At 41.5% G+C, this 21,592-nt stretch overlaps 1 protein-coding gene across 2 annotated transcripts; it reads left to right on the top strand.

The window, feature by feature from the left end:
• Positions 1-641: 641 nt before the first annotated feature.
• med23 (mediator complex subunit 23) lies at positions 642-17,944 on the top strand. 2 transcript variants are annotated; one of them, XM_037086263.1, is made up of 31 exons: positions 642-1,367; positions 2,180-2,211; positions 2,396-2,483; positions 2,760-2,884; positions 3,226-3,337; positions 3,600-3,698; positions 3,787-3,888; positions 4,035-4,104; positions 4,367-4,479; positions 4,565-4,660; positions 5,378-5,395; positions 9,467-9,673; positions 10,246-10,389; positions 10,543-10,688; positions 10,830-11,075; positions 11,199-11,341; positions 11,912-12,086; positions 12,245-12,408; positions 12,525-12,649; positions 12,758-12,963; positions 13,746-13,926; positions 14,016-14,186; positions 14,317-14,533; positions 14,624-14,733; positions 14,923-15,049; positions 15,371-15,536; positions 15,698-15,770; positions 15,851-16,065; positions 16,166-16,286; positions 16,712-16,843; positions 17,389-17,944. In XM_037086263.1, the coding sequence occupies exons 1-31, from the start codon at positions 1,317-1,319 to the stop codon at positions 17,608-17,610; spliced, it is 4,197 nt and encodes a 1,398-aa protein (XP_036942158.1). In that variant the 5' UTR covers positions 642-1,316; the 3' UTR covers positions 17,611-17,944. The 2 variants fall into 2 exon arrangements, with proteins under 2 accessions (XP_036942158.1, XP_036942160.1); XM_037086265.1 differs by lacking the exon at positions 5,378-5,395 and having other exon boundaries at positions 646-1,367.
• Positions 17,945-21,592: the final 3,648 nt, after the last annotated feature.

Genomic DNA, 21,592 nt, shown 5'->3' with positions numbered 1-21,592 from the left:
GTAAGCATTTATAAACGTATACTTTAAGTCGTTTATGGCAAGTTTGATTGATAACAATGCAGTATATTTTAGAGGTTGATCATACTTACTATATTATATATTAATCTAGTAAACTACATTTATTTCCATCCCTTATCATTTTTATTTTATCAAATAAGCTTAAACTCTCATTGGGCTTTAAGAAAAAGTGTTTATATAAACTACAGCTTCCTACCTGTACTACACAAGCCTGATTTTAGTTTTAATTCAAGTATATTTCATTGGGTCTGTATGTAAATACTACATTTATTAATAGTTTCATTGTTTATTTGCACATACATAACGATTTGGAGGTTCAATCTTAATCAGTAATGCCCCTACAGCTGTTGTAGATGATGTAGAACAGAACATGTTGAATATTTTTCTCCCAAATGTAGTAAAGGAAAGGTAGAAATACAAGTACATCAAAATTGAGTAAATTGATGCGCTAAACACCAAAATTACTATGCCCACTTACGCGTTATGAAATGTAAAACTAAAACCCTTTAAATAAAAACAGTAAATAATTATCAGTTTAGTCTCGAAGTAGACTAGTTAATATTCTAAGGTTGAAAAAGACACTGAATCCACCAAGGCCCTCTTGCAGATATAAAACTAGGTCAGCTTGATGTTACATGCGACCTTTTGGAGCATGAACATTGCCTTGTGTTATATATTTCTTCTCGGACCCGTTCCAAGAAGCAGGTTAATGAGTTATCTGGAAAACCTTGGTGTGTAAAACCTGACTCTGTGTGTTTCACCGCTGTCCAGGTTCCAAGTTAGACAGAAAACTGTCTCTGCCACACCTTAATCACAACTAACTTCACTGGCATTCCGAAAATGTAACATAAAAAACACGACACAATAATTAGAAAACAGCATCACAATGAGTAGAAAGAAGTTTCATTAATATCGTCGACAGTGACATCTGGCGGACAACTACTGTCATTGTCTCACTTCGCCTTTAATACACTAAAGATTTACACCGAAAAATACAGACTTGTTTAGTTTTATGATGCTGTATATTTATGTGATAACCGTCGATTACACAATATCATTATCATAAGCTTTAATCACCGAGGCATAATGTCGTGACAAAATGAAACGGAACTACGCATCGTGTGTCTCTGTTGTGTCTCCGGACTGTTTTTGCAGTTGCGCGTATCTCGGCGGTTTCGTTCCGGGTGCCTATTAGCATGTAGCTTGTTGTTAGCGTTGTCTGCGCCCATTGGAAGCAGTAGTTAACCTCATTGATTCGCGTGATGTTTCGTTAAAAACGGACACTTTTTGGTGCAAACATGGCGCTCTCCATGGAAACGCAGCTCCAGAGCATCTTTGAGGATGTTGTGGTAAGTTTGCATCTTTATTAACGGGGTTTAAAGCTAGTATTAGTTAGCATTTTCCGGCAGTGTTAGCGCTTTTCAATACATTTTCACACATGAACCCGATGTGGTGTTACAAATATGAGTTCAAATAACACAGCTAGGCAGCTTTTATTTCTAAATGCAGTTACGTTATAGCTAACTATAAAGATTTACGGGTTTTATCGCTAACGTAGCGCTAATATTTCAAAATTGTTGGAAGGTTTTAGACACTCTGCTTTATGTCTGCAACTCAGTTAAAGTATTAACTGGCACAATTTTCCATTACAATGCGAGTCATGATAATGGCATGTCACATTTGAAATTTGATTTTCGCAAGAAGTGTTAACACAGTGCAACAATCCACATTTCCTCTGTAACATTACTTAATATAAGTGCCTTCACTTATAACTTAGCTCCAAATTTTGCCAGTGTTTTTCTTTTATTTGTAAGTTAATGGTGAAAAAGCACCAAGAGAGTGGAACAGCTCTAGATAAAAGTGGAAATCGCCGTATTACTATGTTTGAATAACATACTTATAGGACTGCACCTGCACTCAAACCCGCAGCTGACAGGCATCCACCCTGCTCAAGTGTCCCTGAGCAAGGCACTTTAATCTGTTGAAACATCAGGTGTTGTTCTGTCGCAGTGAGAACTGTTATTCTTGGGCTGACTATTCTTGTGTAAAGAAATGGAAAGCTGTTAGAGGACCCTTCAGAAGAAAGGTATAAAATGAATAAGGGATGTTCCTGATTAGTTGAGAAGTTGATTAAACGTTGCTGCCTTCTTCTTTTACGCAGAAAACTGAGATGATCGAAGAGGCCTTTGCTGGGTAAGTTGTCTCCAGACATCCACATCACACATCTCCTGTTGTTTTGTTATTATGCAGGTAAAACAGGTCTGACTCGTTGTAGAGTTGACAAACACTTCATGTATTTCAACAATAATGTGTCAAAGTGTACAGTGTAATCTGAAAGCACTACAGGCTAAGATAACATGTGTGTTGTGTTTATTAGGATGTTTATGGACACTCCAGAGGATGAGAGGACCAAACTAATCAGCTGCCTCGGAGCCTTCAGGCATTACTGGGGGACACTACCACAGGTCTATATACACACACACACACACACACACACACACACACACACACACACAGACACGCTCACACACAATTAATCTGATCATAATGAGATAGTAATAATGATAACTTTATTTATAAAGCACCTTTCGAAAACAGAGTTACAAATTGGTTTACTGTAAAAGAATAAATAACCTGCTCTTGGTTAGCTGTCTCTTCAGAGCGTGAAAGTATAATTCTGAATCAACAACAAGGCTGAGTGATTAACTCTGATTTTAAACTGTCTTTGTATCTTTGTGCAGGAGTCTCATGAACAGTGTGTACAGTGGATAGTGCGGTTTATACACAGCCAGCACAGTCCAAAAAGGATCTCCTTCCTCTATGACTGTCTAGCAATGGCGGTTGAGACCAGCCTGTTAACGCCCAGGTATAAACACACACAGACTTGTACACACCTAGAAAGTAAAGTATACATTCAATTATATTCTGGGGCTTGACAGAGTGCATTATTATCCCGTTCATTGGTTACAATTAATTGAGGTATCTGTCCAGGCCTCAGTGTCACTGTCTGTTTCCTAAGGTGACATTAAAACAGATCTTCTATATGGATTATAATAATTCTTAAATTGAAAGTATTATTTTTCATCTATGGGATATTTTAGTCATGTTAACATGTCTCTGCAGGTAATCCGTTAAACTCTAATCTATTATGTCTGGTTCTTCTCATAATCATCCCTCTATAATGAATCTCTTTGCATGTATCTGAAGGATGGTGTGTGTGGCTCTGATAAGCTCAGATAGTTTGGAGTGGGAGAGGACTCAACTGTGGGCGTTAACATTCAGACTGATTCGCAAGATCATCGGAGGAGTGGACTACAAGGTCTCACACAAACACACAAGCACAGCATTCATCAACAAGCTCAATGATAAGAAGCTTTTGGATGATAATTTCCACTAGTACCTTTGTTTTATTTTTTTAATGATCAATATATGTTTACTTTTGAGCACTTCTCGAAGTTCCCAAAAATGACACTTATTTGCTTTTTAGGATTCTTAAAATAAGTTTTTTAACAGACTGCTGTCGAAATTGAAATCTTCCATCGTCAGATTTGGTTTGATGTTAAAGTGTGTGTCTGTTTCAGGGTGTTCGAGATCTGTTGAAACCTGTACTGGATAAAATTCAAACCATTCCTAACACTGTCAGCTCAGCTATAGTCCAGCAGCTTCTGGCTGCCAGAGAGGTATTTTTCTGTCTATCTTTCTCTACATTACACATCGCTAAGCAGACCAAGTCTATCACTCTAATGTTTTGCTCTTTATGTATTCTAGGTGGTAGAATATATCCTGGACAGAAATGCCTGCCTCCTGCCAGCCTACTTTGCCGTCACAGAAATCAGAAAACTATATCCAGAAGGACAGTTATCGCACTGGGTAAGTGTGGGGTTCTTGTGTGTAAATGTGTGGCGTGTGCAATCATGTCATCTGTATCCAATAAATATTTTAGTTTTATCCCCGACCTCATCCGTCCTTGCTTTTTCTCCCTCTTTTTCTCTCCATCATTTGGTGTCTATTTTTAGCTTCTTGGCAGTATGATATCAGACTTTGAGGACAGTTTCAGACCCACAGCCAGAATCAACTCCATCTGTGGTAAGAGAAACATTAGCACATACAAACTGATAAAACATTGATTGAAAAAATAGTTTTTAGACTTGTGTTATTTTCAAGGGTTCCTGTTATTTGGCAACATTTTCTCCTCTTCCTTTTTTTAAAACCAAAAGGGGATGAAGGGAAATCTGAGCTGGGAAAAACATTTGAAAGTTTCCAACTCCAAAGATCAACCCAACCTCAAAATGCAACTCGTCAATTTGCAGTTTTCCTGTTAAGTTATTTCCTGTGTGAATGTGTGCAGGTCGGTGCAGCTTGTTACCAGTAGTGAATAACAGCGGGGCCATCTGTAACTCGTGGAAATTAGACCCCACTACTCTACGCTTCCCTCTGAAGGGCATGCTGCCATTTGACAAGGTACCATATTAACATAAATGTATTATACAATCATTTCCACACACACTTGTACAGAGTATTAAACTGTATATTTTTCACTATGTAGGACCTGTTTGAGCCACAGACGGGCTTGCTGCGCTACGTGTTAGAGCAACCATATTCGAGAGAAATGGTGTGCAACATGTTAGGACTCAACAAACAGGTATGACAATCTCTTCTTCTACTTCTGCTCCTTTGCTTCTGCACCAGGCCCTCCATCTGCCTTAAATTCTCCTCCTCCCTTCATGCTCCCTTTTCTTTTTAATTGCTATCTGCTCCCTTCTTTCCTTGCCTGCTCTTGCTATTCCTTCTTCCCTCATTCTTATCTCCTCTCTGCTGCTTGTTTTCTTCATCTTTACCTCATCTTTTTCTTCATAGTTCCTTTTTTTTGTTAATTTCCTGTGTTCCCTTCTTCTTCCCCACCTTTTTTTCTCATTTGACCCCTCTCCCCTCCTTTGTTGCCCTAGTAACACAGCTATATGAAACCATATGTAAAGCAACCTATGCTGTGTGCTTGACCCATAATGCACTGGTGTTAGTTTTCCCTGTTGGGTTCATGCAGTTTCAACTCAGCCCAGCTCACTGAGCACCTCAGACACAGTTTGACCAGCTCTCACTTCGCTTACAGAATAATCTGCACAGACCAGAACTCTGATTTTGACCAAAGCCCCCAGACTCCATCTTGTCTGTTTTGAATCGGCTGAGTTGATGCTAACTGTGCTGAACAGACAGTGAACAACCTAGCTCCTTAGTCACCACTTTCTCTCTCTCTGTCTCTCATTTTTCCCCCCTCTCTGTTTCCTCCTTTCTTTGTTTCTCTCTCTTTTCTCTCTCTGGTTGTGTGTTGTGTTTGTCCGTCTCTCTGCCATACGCTCTCTAGACTCTGAACATTGCCCAGGTATGTCGTTGTTCCTCCTCCTGGTCGCCCGACCTCCTAACTAACCAGCCCATCGGACGCTTAGCTTTTTTAGGCACTCTGATGTCAAAAACATTGAAAACTGGACATGAAAAAAGAAAAGAAAACTTAAATGGAGTAAAGAGAAATGCTACAGAGCTTGAAATGGTCACAGCAGGGCTTCATAGAGATGCACTTAGTTGACAGAGACAGATGTGGCCAGATAAATCCTGGGTAGGCACACAGACTGACAAGCAGATCAACATTTGGTGGGAAGGCGGGTTGTTTGTGTATCATTAACCATAGATAAATTGTTCAGATAATAGGGGGGAGTGCAAATAAATTGTTTCCTGTTCTTCTAGTTTTGCGTCACACGCTGCCTTATCGCTGTCTTTAATGCAGCAGAATAAATTCAGTAGCAATAAAAAGTCTATTGACCAAAGCCACATATGTCCAATATTTTCCGTTGATATTCAGTTTCTTTATATAAGATGATATTCTGGGAAAAACAAGTCATATCTCTTCCATTAGAGGGCTTAGGCGCAGCACCCAGCTAAGCCAGATGAATGTGAAATCAATGTGGAGAGCAACAACACTAACTAAATGACTTATGGTTGCAGAGTTTTATTGTCAAGTGTTGATTATTTATTAGTTGCTCTAGCTTTTCCAACTATTTTCTCATATACATGACATTAGTAATGGTCTAAAATAAGTAGAACTTGCATATTTTTTTATTTAGAAATGCAAAATTTAATGGAAAACACTGATCCCCCCCAAAATAGAATTAAATGCCCATTATAATGGTGCCTTTTATAAATGAAAACAAGGCATTAGCCATTACTAACTCGTCACCACTAATGCTCATAGAGAGAGAGCTGTTGATGCTTTACTGCATAAAATGTATACTCAGTAATGTTTCTGCATTATTGGAATTGCTTGTTATGTTCATGTTTAACACACCTCATTTGCTATATTGAATATTCGCAGCGCTGTGGCCCAGTTTCCAAAGCTTAATGAGATTTTAATTTACAACCCTTAATTAAACTGAGCCAACTGATAACGACATAACAGTCTGTCGTCCAGACTGAGATGGTTGCAGATTCTCCACACTGCAGTTTTTATTTTAGCCATTCAGTGCATACGTCTGTGGTCCCAGCTGACAGGCTCCCATGAAGTATTTCTGATTTTAAACCCTGCTGTCGACATTTCAAGTCCTGCTGCACTGCATGTGTGAATGTAGTCTGGTCCTTGCCTGTTGTTAGTGAGGTCCTCTCGTGTCTAATCTTTTACGCTGCTTTCTGTTGCGCTGACCTGGGCAAAACTACTCCATGTTGACTGAATAGTGGTCAGGCCTGTCAGGCTACCAGAAGCAACCAAACTGAGGCAGTATATTAAGAAGTCTGCAGGCCTGTGTATCATTAAAAACATTTAGTTTCAAAGGTAGGCATTGTTAGTTGGTGGACCTTAACGATTTTCTGATTGTCATGTCTTCTGCTTCCAGGCTAAACTTTCTGTGCTGCGATGCTGCAGTATGTTAGTGAACCTTATTCCTATGCAACTTATGCCATCCAGTCAATTAACATCCAAACTGATATCAGCTTCTTTAATAAGCGGCTTGTAATTTGCAATGTTCATGCTCTGCTAACTTCACTTTCATCCTTATATAAACCTAATCATTCTCCAGAGTCTCTCCAGGTTGGAGAGATGGAGGGATACTTTTGTAATTATAAAATTTTGAGCAGCAGCGTGCAGATTTAAATGGCATGAGCACGAGCAGGTCACAGAATAAAGAAGACATGGCAAAGTGTGGATTAGGAAGCCAAATGAACGTTACGTTTATTTTCTTTGTTTTTCTGTATTGAACAGTGTTTTGCCCAGGTCTGCTGAGTGTTTCTGATTGGCTGTCTGACTGGATGAGTGTAGTCTGACCTTTGTGCTGTGGTGTTCATTGGTTGAATTGGTTGAAGATGCGCGTGGTTGACTTCTTGTTTTATTTTCTCCAGATTGCACCTTTTGATAGATATTTATCTATAATGGCTCTGTGCTGCAGTGCACAATAAACATCTTATTTTATGTCTGATTTATTTATGCCAATTACTGAATGAGCAAAGTGAACCAACAGGCCCCAAATTAAATGTTTAGTGTTTTGTCATCAACATGTCATGTTGTTCTCAGCTGCTCATATAACACACTTACTGTAAACAATCAAGTAATAATTTAGATTCAATCTTGATCCTACAGAAACAACTACTGAGTCCAATATATTCCTTAATTTAATACAGAGCCTGAAATGTCAGTGGAGGATAAGTGACATGTTTACTTGATAACAACTAATGACTTGCAGTGATCACAATCAGTTCGTCAGTACTCATTTTGAAATAAATGCGGGCCAAGAGACAGTTGAATTGTTACCAGATATACTGCTGTGAAAATTGCATAAAAATACATGAACTCACATTTATAAAGAACAGTAGATCTGTCTCTCTGTGGTTTATTCTGGTTGGGATGTGTAACTAGGTTCGCCACTGGGCTTATTTTTTTTGTACAGTATGGATGATGTGCCTGTCGATCCCTCTCTCTTTCTCTCTCTTTTCTTTTTCGTTTTTTCTCTTGCCCTCACTCTTTTGTGTGCGCGATTGTGTGCAAGAGTGCCAGTGTGTGTTTGGTGGCAGAGGAAGAGAGGTGACAGTCAGCCTCGCAGCTCCTCCTCTTCTTCTTCTTCTTCCCAGTCACACCACCTCCCCACCTTTCCAGACCCGTTAGCCTGCATGCAGGAACACGTTGCACTGTTTTGTGGTTTGGTGTTAAGTGCTGTGCTGTGCTGTGATATATTGAACTGCTCTGTGCTGTGCTGTGCTGTTCCTCGCTATGCTACGTGAAAAAAAAAAAAAAAAGAAGCAAAATGCTCTTTTAAGTCCCTCGTTGTACCCATTGCAGAGATTGACACTCCTGCTCTGTCACTGATGGGTGAAGATAAGTTTCTCACCATGGGTTTACAGGAAATGTCAGTATTAGTAGCTTCTGATCTTTCCAAATTTTTTAAATGAACACGGTCTTGATTTGATATGACATTATGTCAGTTAATAGTCAATGATAAGGTCTGAAATATTTCTGTGAATGTTTCAGTCCATTGGTTTAATAATCGCCACGTCTACGTAATCATCCGCAGGATCTTGATAACCTGCCTTCCCTGCAAATTTTCATGCTTTCTCTTGATCCCCTCCCCTTCTTCCCTCTCTGCTCCCGTCTTTCATCAATACTCCTTTTTAAACATGGAAGTCTGGCTGGTGACCCAAATGAGCGTCGTATAATTTAAATTATAAATGATTTCCTATATTCTAGGATCATTTCAGAAAGCAGGTAGTACCTTCACTAGATGTCTGGCTAAGCTTGACTTGACTATATGTTATATGCATCAGCATTAGTTACATTATTTCAAAGTAATTTAAGATATTGGTTTATTTATTAAGTATGTTGGTATCAGCCAGCCAGCTGACTTTCAACTGTAGTGTTATATACAGTGTTACATCTTGAGGCTCAGATGTCTTAAAAAGCACATGATCCTTCTTTTGTGAAATATCGTCATGTGAAGTTGCTGCAACATTTTGCGGCAGAAGATTAGACAAAAACCTCACTATGTCCAAATTGAGGCAAATTATTGGAGTTGCGTGGACTCAAAAGTTTAGCAATTGTTCTTGCATAGTGACATCATTGCAGAAAAACAAGGACATTTGGAGCTGAAGGTTAATTTGGACATGGGGCCAGAGGAATGTTTACCCAGCTGACAGAAGCAGGAGGGAGTTGCTGTCCTGCATGCAAGGGATGAAAAGATTTCAAAGTGTGCCAACTGTTGGAGACTATTTTGACATGAAAATGTGTATGTGAAGTTACTTAACGATGATCTTCTTCTCATTCTCTCCCTTCCTTTCCCGCTGTCTCTCCTCATTTCCTCTACCCCTTCTCTTTCTGTCTGTCTGTCTGTGGACGTCTTTCCCTCCCTTTCTCCATTTAACTTCTCTCTCCTGCCCTCTTTTTTTTTTTTTTGTCTTTAACACTCCCCTCCTCCCCTGCCAGCAAAAGCAGCGTTGCCCGGTGCTAGAGGAGCAGCTGGTGGACCTCGTGGTATACGCCATGGAGCGCTCCGAGACCGAGGAACACTTTGACGCTGATATCGGGGGCACGAGCCAGTTGCTGTGGCAGCACCTCTCCTCCCAGCTCATCTTCTTTGTGTTGTTTCAGTTTGCAAGCTTCCCTCACATGGTGCTGTCGTTGCACCAGAAGGTAAGAGGAGGGATATGTAGAGGAGGGTAAGAATTCATTATCAAATAAAGGGTAATTTAGGTCTGATTTGATTTGGTTTGTTCACACTCCGCCAACCTTTATCACTGGAAACAGATATTCAGTATCTGACATTAAGAAAACAAGAACAAAAAAACTGTCACGGATGTCAGAACTGTCTGGAGATTTTGACCTTAATTAAAGGAGGTAGCTCATCAATCCCATGACACCAAGACGGAGAAACGCTTTCTCAAGTAAAGATTTACCTTTTCTACCCTGAGTTATGACTGAATTATTTCACCCTTCTTAAGATAAGTGTACAATTGGTTTAGTTTAAGTCACACATACTCAGAAGTCATAAAACCCACGTGATGCATTTGCCCTTCCTGACATGTGTAAAAACAATATATATCACATCCACAAACAGTAACTGCTAATAGGAACTGCAGTAAAAACAACAAATAAAGCTAAATTAACCTGGAAAACACAAAAGTATTACAAAGTGAGTGTTTGAATTATAAAACAAGTGTCAGCTGTTGCGTCCCTTGTTGTTGAGTTGGTCTTTCTCTCTCTAGCTTGCAGGTAGAGGTCTCATTAAAGGTAGAGACCACCTGATGTGGGTCCTGCTGCAGTTCATATCGGGAAGCATTCAGAAGAACGCCTTAGCTGACTTCCTGCCTGTCATGAAGCTCTTTGACCTGCTTTACCCAGAAAAAGAGGTGCACATCCGCCAAGAAATTGTTTTGTTTTTTGCTACGATCATTATTAATGTTGCCCCATTTTATTCTGTTATTTCTTGCCTTTTGTACTGTGTGTCTTTTTTACTGGCAGCAGTTCCATCAGATGTATTTTTGATTTCTCTCCTGTTCCAGTGTATTCCAGTTCCAGACATTAACAAGCCCCAGTCGACTCATTCCTTCGCCATGACCTGTATCTGGATCCACCTGAACCGCAAAGCTCAGAACGACAACTCCAAACTCCAGATACCAATACCACATTCTCTGAAACTGCACCATGAGTACGTATCTTTAAATAACTGGACCAATATGTGCTATAAATCAATAAATACCTTAAAACTGCGCACCTCCACATGCAAGTGCTTCCTAACAACTGCACACACATACAACGCTTTTCCGCTAATCTCCCTACCATCTGTTAGGTTTCTCCAGCAGTCGCTGCGTAACAAGACTCTGGGGATGTCCGATTACAAGATCGCCCTGCTGTGCAACGCCTACAGCACCAACTCGGAGTGCTTCACTCTGCCGATGGGCGTCCTGGTGGAGACCATCTATGGGAACGGATCAATGAGGATCAACCTACCCGGCACCAACTGTATGGCATCAGGATCTGTCACCCCGCTGCCTATGAACCTGCTGGATTCACTCACAGTGCACGCTAAGATGAGGTGAGGAGGGATGTGCAGATGAATAAACTGAGTTTAAAAATGTATATGTTGATGATTTCAAGAATGATAGACAGTGACTTTAAACTTCTCTGTGTCTCTTTGTCCCACTCTGTTTGCCTCCAGTCTGATCCACAGTATTGCCACACGGGTAATAAAACTGGCCCAGGCCAAATCCAGCATTGCTCTGGCCCCTGCACTGGTAGAAACATACAGCAGACTGTTGGTCTACATGGAGATCGAGTCACTGGGCATCAAAGGATTCATCAGTGAGTCATTGAAACATGTAAATTCATTCAGAATGCAAAGAAAAAAAAGTTTAATTAACCACTCCTCTTAATCATACAGTATACAGGTCATAGTTTGAACCAGTGTAAAACTAACTAGCTAGACTAACTTACCTTTAAAAAACAATAAAAAAAATTCTGTGAAGTAACTTATTATAAGTCCAACTAATGATAACATTTTCCCTATTAATATTTTTTCCCCAGTGTACCATGATTGACATGCATTACTATGCACATTTATAAGGATTTATTCACTTTGAAGTTCTTACTACAGCTACATTTAAGGTGGCAGCAGGATAATCTCAGTTACCCTTTTAAGTCTCTGATACGCGCCTTTCTGAACATGAGCATGATCAAGAAAGTAACGTTTTTATGAGTGATTTGGCACGACTGGCAGCATCTCTTAGTCCAATTTAAATTCAGTCATCGCTGCTCCTCTTCTGTGTTGCATTTTGAGCAGATTGACTCAGAACATTTGAGTTATTCATGAATTCGACTCCCTTCCGGGCAGCGAACACATATTGAATAGTGTGACTGTGTGTGTCTGTTCAGGCCAGCTGCTGCCCAATGTGTTTAAGTGTCACGCTTGGGGAATCCTTCACACGTTACTGGAGATGTTCAGCTACAGGATGCACCACATCCAGCCACACTACAGAGTCCAACTGCTAAGTCATCTGCACAGTCTGGCTGCTGTGCCCCAGACCAACCAGAACCAGCTGCATCTGTGGTAATGTGGAAGAACACTGTCACCTAAATCCAGCATCATCCTCACATTGTACACACATTGTTTATATTGTGTCCACTTCCGCTGATGGTGGTGAAAAACAAAAACTCAAGGGAAAATCTTCATAATGACAATCTTCTTGTATATGTCTCCTCCTCCAGTGTTGAGAGCACAGCTCTGCGGTTGATCACAGCCTTGGGGAGCTCTGAAGTGCAGCCCCAGTTCACTCGCTTCCTCAACGACCCAAAGACGGTTCTGTCAGCTGAATCTGAGGAGCTGAACCGAGCCTTGATCCTCACCCTGGCCAGAGCCACACACGTCACTGGTAGCACTTTCTCAGATCTTTTCTTTTCTTGAATTCGTAGTTCCTCTCTGTCTTTGTCTTTTACTTATTGCTTTCCCTTGTATCTTGTTTTCTCTTCATTATGTTTTTCTGTGTAGATTTTTTCACAGGGTCCGACTCCATCCATGGGACTTGGTGTAAAGACATCCTCCAAACCATCATGAACTTCACGCCTCATAACTGGGCATCACACACACTCTCCTGCTTCCCTGCTCCACTACAGGTGCGCTGTGGCCACTGAGGCATGAATAACACTGACGGATTCAAATCAGATGCATTCATCCAGTCGAAACAGCCATCACTCCTCTATCTCTGTCTCTCTTATTCTCAGGCGTTCTTCAAACAGAACAACGTTCCTCAGGAGTCTCGATTCAACCTGAAGAAGAACGTGGAAGAGGAGTACAGAAAGTGGAAGTCCATGGCCAATGAGAACGACATCATTACCCACTTCTCCATGCAGGGATCGCCCCCACTGTTCCTCTGTCTGCTGTGGAAGATGCTGCTGGAGACAGACCACATAAACCAGATAGGCTTCAGGTTTGATGTCATTATTTTATGTTCTTTATATATACCTTTGCAGCCATCATTTTCATTGTTGATTAATCTGTTGATCACTTTCTTGATTAATTTCATTAGTTGTTTGGTCTATAAAATGTCAAAAGATGGGGAAAATGTCTAGCAGTATTTCCCACTGCCTGAGATGACGTCATCCAATGTCTCGTTAGATCCACAACACAAAGATATTCAGCTTACTGTCATAGTGGAGTAAAGAAACCAGATAATATTGACATTTAAGAATCTGCTGTCAGAGTATTTTGCCTTTATTTTCTGATAAACGAAAAAATTAAAAGAAGATAAATTAGTTATCATGATAGTTGATTGATTTATTAGCTGTCAACTAATTGATTAATTGCTGCAGCTCTAGTCACAGATATTGTGCAAACAGTGTCTTTAGAACGTGTTCCTTTTCGTGTTTTATCTCTGAACACCACTGAAAGTAATTAGGTTTCATGCTCATCAGCAGAAACAATATTGTTAAACATCAACTTAAAAACAAATCTTTATGAATTGGCTTACAATTTTTTTTTTCCTACAGTACCAGTAACAGTTAGTGACACTCCTGGGTGTGTATTTATGAGGCATGTGTTAATAATGTGTCTGTTCACTGATGTTCTGGCATTTTAACTTTTCCACTAATTAGCCCGAGGTTGGGCATTCCCGAGTCTCTAAATAACATCCGTAGTTAATTAATCCAGAGGGAGGAAACAGTGATTTGTGAGATGATGAGTGAACCGTCGCCTGATGTTTCTGTCCCTCAGGGTCTTGGAGCGTATCGGGGCTCGTGCACTGGTGGCTCACGTGCGAACATTTGCAGACTTCCTTGTCTACGAGTTCTCAACATCTGCCGGCGGGCAGCAGCTGAACAAGTGCATCGAAATTCTCAACGACATGGTCTGGAAATACAACATAGTCACCCTGGACAGACTCATCCTGTGTCTGGTGCGGAGAAACTTGCATACAGAAAAACAAGTCTGCTGTTTGACACGGTTTAGTTGTCTCATTTCTCTTTTCCTCTCATCTTCACACAGGCGATGCGCAGCCACGAGGGCAACGAGGCTCAGGTCTGTTACTTCATAATCCAGCTGCTGCTGCTGAAGCCCAACGACTTCAGGAACCGAGTTAACGATTTTGTCAAGGAGAACGCTCCTGAGCACTGGCTGCAGAGCGACTGGCACACCAAGCACATGAGCTACCACAAGGTACGCATGTAACAGAACCTTCCCTAATCATCCATCTCATTCAGACTACACTTCAATCTAAAAAAAAAGATAAATGAATAGAGAGAGCCAGGACAGAACATTCAGTATTCTTCTGATTTTCTTTTACCAGAAATACCCAGAGAAGCTGTACTTCGAGGGCCTTGCAGACCAAGTCAACCCTCCCATGCAGCTCCAGCCTCAGTACCTGCCCATCTACTTCGGCAACGTGTGCCTGCGCTTCCTGCCCGTCTTTGATATCGTCATCCACCGCTTCCTGGAGCTCCTTCCTGTCTCCAAGTCTCTGGAAACGCTCCTCGATCATCTGGGAGGCTTGTACAAGTTTCATGGTGAGTCTTGAAATAGGACTGCATGGATGAAATGTCAAGGCTGTTGTTTGTGCACACTGATGTAAAAATGATGTATGTGTTTGTGTGCAGACCGCCCAGTCACCTACCTCTACAACACACTTCACTACTACGAGCGACATCTGAGAGACAGAACCAATCTGAAGAGGAAGCTTGTGCACGCCATCATGTCGTCACTGAAGGTAGGCAGAGGAAGAAGAAAGAGACACACAGACATTATGTAACAACTTATATTTATGCAGTTATTAGAGTAAATATGACATTTTACAAGCCATGTTTACCAGCAATTGTAGCAACGTCAAATTGAATTACAACTTTTTTATTGCATTTTATTGGTCATATTAACATTGTATTTCTTTTTCTTTTTAAAGGACAACCGTACGCCAGGTTGGTGCCTGAGTGAAACCTACCTGAAGTTTGGCATGAACCCAAGAGAGGACAACGTGTGGATCCCTGATGACACCTACTACTGCAAGCTGATTGGACGCCTGGTGGACAATATCCTTCATTAATCTCCCTCTGTTGGCTGATTTATCCACCACTGTTCCCTCTAACCTGGATAATAAAAAGTCACGGGCCTCTGGGGCACCTGAATAATATAGTTACCTTGCTGCCAATACTTGTGATTTCCCCAAGTGCCTCTTTGGTTTAAAGGGACGTAGAAATAGCTTTTTCATCTGTAGTTAATTCAATTTAAGTTTATTTTATCACCAGCAATGTAGCTGTTTCATAGGGAAGAGTTACTGAAAACTAGATGTGTTTTATTCATTCATGCCTCTCCTCCAGTGACCTGTAGACCTCCTTAACTCTCTGTCTCACCCATGGCTGGCAAGTCACCCGGCCCCTTCCCCAACTGTGACTGGAGGTTCAATGAGTTCCCCAACCCCGCAGCCCACGCCCTGCACGTCACCTGCGTGGAGCTGATGGCTTTGGCCGTGCCAGGAAAAGATGTCGGGAACGCTCTGCTCAACGTTGTGTTGAAGAGGTACGACAGACAAATGCTTTGCCATCTTTAGGCTGTTAATGGCTCTGATTTGAGAATTTTGAGCATCGTGTGATTTTTGTGGTACTTTTTGGATGTGTGTTCTGGAGATATAAGAGTTTGGATTATTGATGAGTCACACAATGTTTTCTTTCACCTTTCAGCCAACCTCTGGTTCCCAGGGAGAGCATCATAGCTTGGATGAATGCCATTGGGCTTGTGATTACTGCACTTCCTGTAAGAAATACAGTCCCATCACATTCCTTTACTGTTTTGATGAATAAGCACTGATTTTGTTCACCATGACCCACTTCCAGGAGCCCTACTGGATCGTTCTCCACGACCGCATTGTGTCTGTGATCAGCTCTCCGGCGCTGACGTCTGAGACAGAGTGGGCAGGTTGTCCCTTCGCCTTGCTGGACTTCACAGCCTGCCACCAGAGCTACAGTGAAATGAACTGCAGCTATGTGCTAGCATTAGCGCACGCTGTCTGGCATCACTCCTCCATCGGACAGCTGTCTCTTATCCCCAAGTAAGGAAGTTTCTTTTTATGCTCCTCTGTCACTCTTCATGAGCTCTTTGTGGCTCTGGTGTCATCCTAAATGTCTGGCTGTGTGTGTTTGTGTGTGTAGATTCCTGTCAGAGACGCTGAAGCCCGTCGTCCAGACAGAGTTCCAGTTACTCTACGTGTATCACCTGGTGGGACCGTTCCTGCAGCGCTTCCAGCAGGAGAGGACCCGATGCATGTTGGAGGTACACAGAGAAGTTTGACCATAGATTATTAGATGGCAAAAGTAATGATTATTTATCTATTAATCTACTGATTATTTTCCTGAAGTCCAAAGTTACGTCATCAAATTGGTTACTTTGTCCTTATGCTCACTCAAACACTGTTCAGAGACTGTCATAAATGATGAGGAAAAGTGGCAAATCTTTACATTTAAGAAGCTGAAACCAGCAAATGTTTGAGACTTTTGCCTGAAAAATGACTTAAACAAACGATAAATTATCAAAATAGATTGTTTCAATTGTTTCAATCTGCATTAGGTAGTATCAAATATTGTGATATTAGGGTGGGACAGTAGTTGATATCGATCGGCCTAAGTTCTAATAACAAGTGCAGCAAAAGATCTTCAGATTTACTTCTTTGTGTCAAGTTTTTACTTTGTGTATTTCAGATCGGCGTGGCCTTCTATGAGATGCTCCAGGCGGTGGACCAGCACTCCCAACATCTCAGCTACATGGATCCAATCTGTGACTTCCTCTATCACATCAAATACATGTACACTGGAGACAGCGTGAAGGAGCAGGTGAGGCTGTCTTCTATTAAACTACAGTAGACGGCAACAAGCTCACACAGCAAAATAACAAACTGACGTGAAACTAAAAATGGAGACCTTCGCCACCCAGACTTCAGAGTCGGATGACATCTATGAACCGGCAGCCTTTTCAGGAGACAGTTTTCTGTTCCCAGTTTCCATTTATAGTTTGAATCTGTCACCTCCTGTGCAGTAAGACAACTCCCCACCAGGTCCAGACCTGACACCAGAGTTAATTAGAGATGATGAAGCTGTGGCTCTACTTTGTGCTCGAGGCTCAGACAAGTGACTTTTCAAGTAATTAATTTAACAGACAAGGCAGTTATTGAACACCGAGAGTAGACTTTACCTGAGCTAAATGTTTTATAACTTAGGAGCTGTGATTGAATTAAGTGATGTTACAGATAATGAATGTGATTTGTGCTGACTCGGTTGCAAACAACAGAACAGAATCATGTTGTTCTCCCTGAACTGATCTCGTCTCTCTCTGCCTCTCTCGTTGTCATCATCTTCTCTGTGTTTCCTTTTTATCCCAGGTGGAGAAAATCATCATGACTTTACGTCCGGCGATGAAGCTGCGCCTGCGCTTCATCACACACAGCAGCATCGTAGAGACTTCGTCGCTGGCTGCCACCGCCACCTCCGTTTCCTCCTCCACCTCCTCCTCCTCCACCCCTCAGCCGTCCACCTCCTCGCTCTCGTCATCCTCCGCCGCCGCCTCGCCCTCCTCCACACAGCACACACACACACCTATGTAGGCGACTTAGCTCATCACAGTCGTGACAACTTGACTTTTACATGTGACCACATCAGAGACTGTTATATTTTGTGTTTTTGGAACATTTCATGAGTGTGTAAAAACAATTGTTTTGCTCTCTAGGAAACTCTCACAATGAATCATGAACAGAATTCAGAGGTACTGATACATTAAGACATCTTTGAAGTGGAGAATCTCTTGCTCTGCTGCGTTCAAGAAGGTCACAAACACACAGAATTTCTCATTACTATCATGCCATCTGTTTTACTTTTCTGTTTGTAGTCAATTTTTATATTGTACATTTTGACTCTTCATTAAAAAAAAGGTTTTGGTAATCTGGGTTCAACTCTTTACTGATGGTCCTTCAGCATCCGTCATTCCTGGTGAGCACTTTTCAAAACACCTGTCGTCTCTGAACTAATCCACCCAAAATCTGTTAATCATATTTATAACAGGTGTCTTTCCTTGGCTGGTTTTCCGTGTTGCTCCGGAGTCGTGATAACCTGTGGTGTGAGAGCGACAGCGTCTCTGTCAGGTCAGCTTACACTCACCTCGCACTCTGAAGAAACACCGTTATCTTCAGGTGAGTCACGCTGAGGCAGGTCATGACACAGATGATCCCAATTTCTGAGAAGGCAGCTCTTAGTTTCTGTGTCACAGAAATACAAAAACATTGTAACTGAGGCCAGTAGGGGGAGTTGAACATTTAAAGTTGCCTTTTGTCGCTGGAGTACAGAGAGAGAAACATTGATCCCACTAGCCCCATTAGATTTTATTTTCCTGTCTCTCTGCCACAGGGGTATCTCAGAAACATCTGAGCAGATATTCACTGGTGGAAAGGCCGATTCTGAGCCAAGAACACTTAGGAGTTTTGGCAGTGAGTTAGATCTGGGATTTTTGCCATTTTGACAATTGGAAATGGAACTAACGGTGAGAGAAAGGCCTGATACCAAATCCAGGGAATGTATGTTTCTCCAGTCAGTAAATTAGATTATAATTGAAGCGATGCCATTTGTTTTTTTTTTTAGCAAACTGGAGAGTTGAGCCATCGATGATGCTCTCGTTCTGCCAGAAGTAGTTTGTTTTGTCAAATCTGTCGAATTGTCGGATGTTGTGGATGAAGTTAAGGACCAGTCGTTCAGAAACTGTCGAGCTCTGTGTTGTGGAAAAAGGAAAATTGAAAAACTTAAGAAACGCCAGGTGTTTTAGGAGTAATTTAACCACCACATTACTTGAAAAGCAGTGTTTTTATCGCGTCAAGTCTGTGTCACTGCAAAAGTAAATAAGTGCAGCACAATCATCATCACTAAGAGACTTTGCTAACATCTCTGTGAGGCTACTGATGTAAACGTCATAACACTTGAACTGTTCATTATTTATGTTCTTTGGATGATTTAAGTTAAAATACTTACATACCGCACCTTTAATACATGATAATATATGTTAATGTTGTGAAGTGATCGGCCAGTTTTCCAGTTTAAATTGTTTTATTTAATCACGAAGCTGTAAGGACCCAACATGGATGTCTAACTTCCATGTGAGGACGAACCTCCTCTCAGCACGATCAAGTCTCTCCTGAGTGACGCTGAAGTCTCTCTGTGAACTCTTCATCCTCTCAAGTTAGCCAGTTAAGAGCTACACTCTATTTTGTGTCTCCGCTCGATAATTGTAGTGTATGAGTGTATCGCTGCAACTCTGAGGTCTATTTGAATAATCGAAGTGTCATAATAAAGGGAACACTTGGAATATTTGGTCAGATAGGTAAATATCAGTGTATATGTCACTCGGTCCCAGTACATTGTGGTGGCACGAAGCCTTTTTGATTTTTTTTTTTTTTTATTCAACTGCAATTTTATTATGAATATCCCTGAGGAATGAAGCAGCTGCAGCAAAACATCTGAACATCACCTCTGCCAACTTTTATGCTATTAAAGTGAATCAGGATAAAATTAGGTTTTAAAAATGAGGTTTGAGTCCAGAGCACTCGGGCAGAATCTCCAAATGTGCCATTTTGGCACTTTTTGGTACCATCTGTACCATTTAAAATTGCTCAGGTACCAAACCATATATTTCACTTATATGTTTCCATAAGTGCTCAAAAATATCCCAGTTGGGTTTCACTTGGGTAAAGTAAGAACCCGTAATCGATCATTCCTACTCAACCAATCTGAGTTGCATCTTCACTGGGTCAGCGGTTAAGTGAATTACATGAACATTATGCAAGCTGTTACTTAAGTCCATTAGAGACCAGGACATCTCTTGTGATTTCCATCGAGATGACAGTGCAAATTGAGCTCCTGGTCGTCCTCGCTTGTGGTTTAAAAAGCGAGCGGCTCCATGTTGAGAAACATTGATTTTAGCTCTCCGAACACGAAGCTTGATATCATTATTCCTCTTCATTAAAGTTTCATGCATACTAGGTCAACTGTGACTTAATCATATCACAGCCCATGCCATGTACTCTGGGCGTTTTAATCCCATTCTTCTTTCTCTGAGTGTGTGTGTGTGTGTGTGTGTGTGTGTGTGTGTGTGTGTGTGTGTGTGTGTGTGTGAGTCATAACATGTTCTCTGTATAAGGCCCGGCTCAGATGTAGGTCATCCTATATACTGTTAGCCCCCGTGGCTAACCCTTTAAACTCTGGCCCTAAATGTAGTGTGACAACACGTTGGCCTGTGTGATGTGGATGCACGGCTAGTTTCATATTGCAGCATGGTCGAGTAAAGCTGTCGTCACATATGTGTGTCACTGTTTCAGCTCTGTTAGCGTCGCGTGGGAAGCCCCGGGTTTATATATAGCCTGGCTGTATATAAGGCTGAGCTGGAGCTGTGGACCGACAGGTTTCCAGCATGAATGTGTCATCCAGTATTGATTGTGGACTCAAAAAAAAAAGAAGAAAATCATCCGTTCTGTTCTTCTTACTTGAACCTCCTCATCTTCATTGTTCGAGTTTCAGTCCCAGAAGTCGAAACATTTTTATTCTCATGTGCACACATCAGATAAAATTCCTGAGCAAATACATTCGCAGCAAGAGAAAACGTCTATGAAAATGTTTTCCAGTAAAAGATTATTGCCTCCCACTCACAACCAAAATACACGCGGAGAGGAGATGACTCTTTCACAAACTCATCTAGGTCTCCGAGCCACGCTGTGGAAACATTGGTAGTAATTTATTACACCGCCTTGTTAAAGTCGGCGGATACGCATCAAGCCTGCAGGATTGAAAGACGAGTGTTAAAGCAACACGTCATTTTAATGCCTAAAATGATTTCAGTGAACCAGAAGACCGGAAATAAAGTCAATTGACGTACCACAGGTAGTTGTTGCTACTTGTACAGGACATGAATCACCACATATGCTACATAGTTCAGAGGTTATATACAATTTATTTATTCAAAATCGTGCTGTTACAGCCTCAGTTTACATACTGATTGATTTTAATGCTGCAGTTACAGTCGTAAACTATTTTCCCCAGGATTAACTGACACCATCTTTGGCCTCTTTGTTTATTTCCCCCACAAAAAGCCACAAGCATACACACACATGCACGAGCGTGCACGCAGCCTTGTAAAGTCGATACCGCAATCACCCACAGTGTGCACACTCAAGCATTTCCTCTGTCCTTCCTTCACATTCAATTATTGCTAAATGGGAAGCTCTGAGCTAAACACACAAACACAGAGCACTCAGTTTCCTCGTCCGGGGTTGTCATGGTTACAGGGTGCATCTGGTGGCGGGAGGGGGGGTGAGTGCATCCCCGGTGTTCGGCCTGATCTCTAAGTGTATCTGTGTGTGGGTGTGTGTGTGTGTGCGTGCGTGCGCAGGTGATGGTCTCCTGACCCCATCATCCTGAATCTCATCGGACGATCTTATTTTCTGTGACGAGGACCGCAGACACGTAGAAGAGGATGATGGGGGATGTGTGTGTGTGTGTGTGGCGGGGGGGGACAGGTGTGAAGAGAAGGGGAGGCAAGTGGAGAGGACT

This window comes from Acanthopagrus latus, chromosome 22 (assembly GCF_904848185.1).
Source record: "Acanthopagrus latus isolate v.2019 chromosome 22, fAcaLat1.1, whole genome shotgun sequence".
NCBI lineage: Eukaryota > Metazoa > Chordata > Actinopteri > Spariformes > Sparidae > Acanthopagrus > Acanthopagrus latus.
Note: the sequence above shows the minus strand (reverse complement) of the source record. Positions and strands in the feature narration are given on the sequence as shown.

Excerpts from the sequence above, each read along its gene's own strand:
- med23 (XM_037086263.1), top strand. The coding sequence starts at position 1,317 with ATGGCGCTCTCCATGGAAACGCAGCTCCAGAGCATCTTTGAGGATGTT. Across the intron at positions 2,484-2,759 it reads ACTGGGGGACACTACCACAG|GAGTCTCATGAACAGTGTGT; the intron begins GTCTATATACAC and ends ATCTTTGTGCAG. Across the intron at positions 12,087-12,244 it reads CAGAACCAGCTGCATCTGTG|TGTTGAGAGCACAGCTCTGC; the intron begins GTAATGTGGAAG and ends CTCCTCCTCCAG.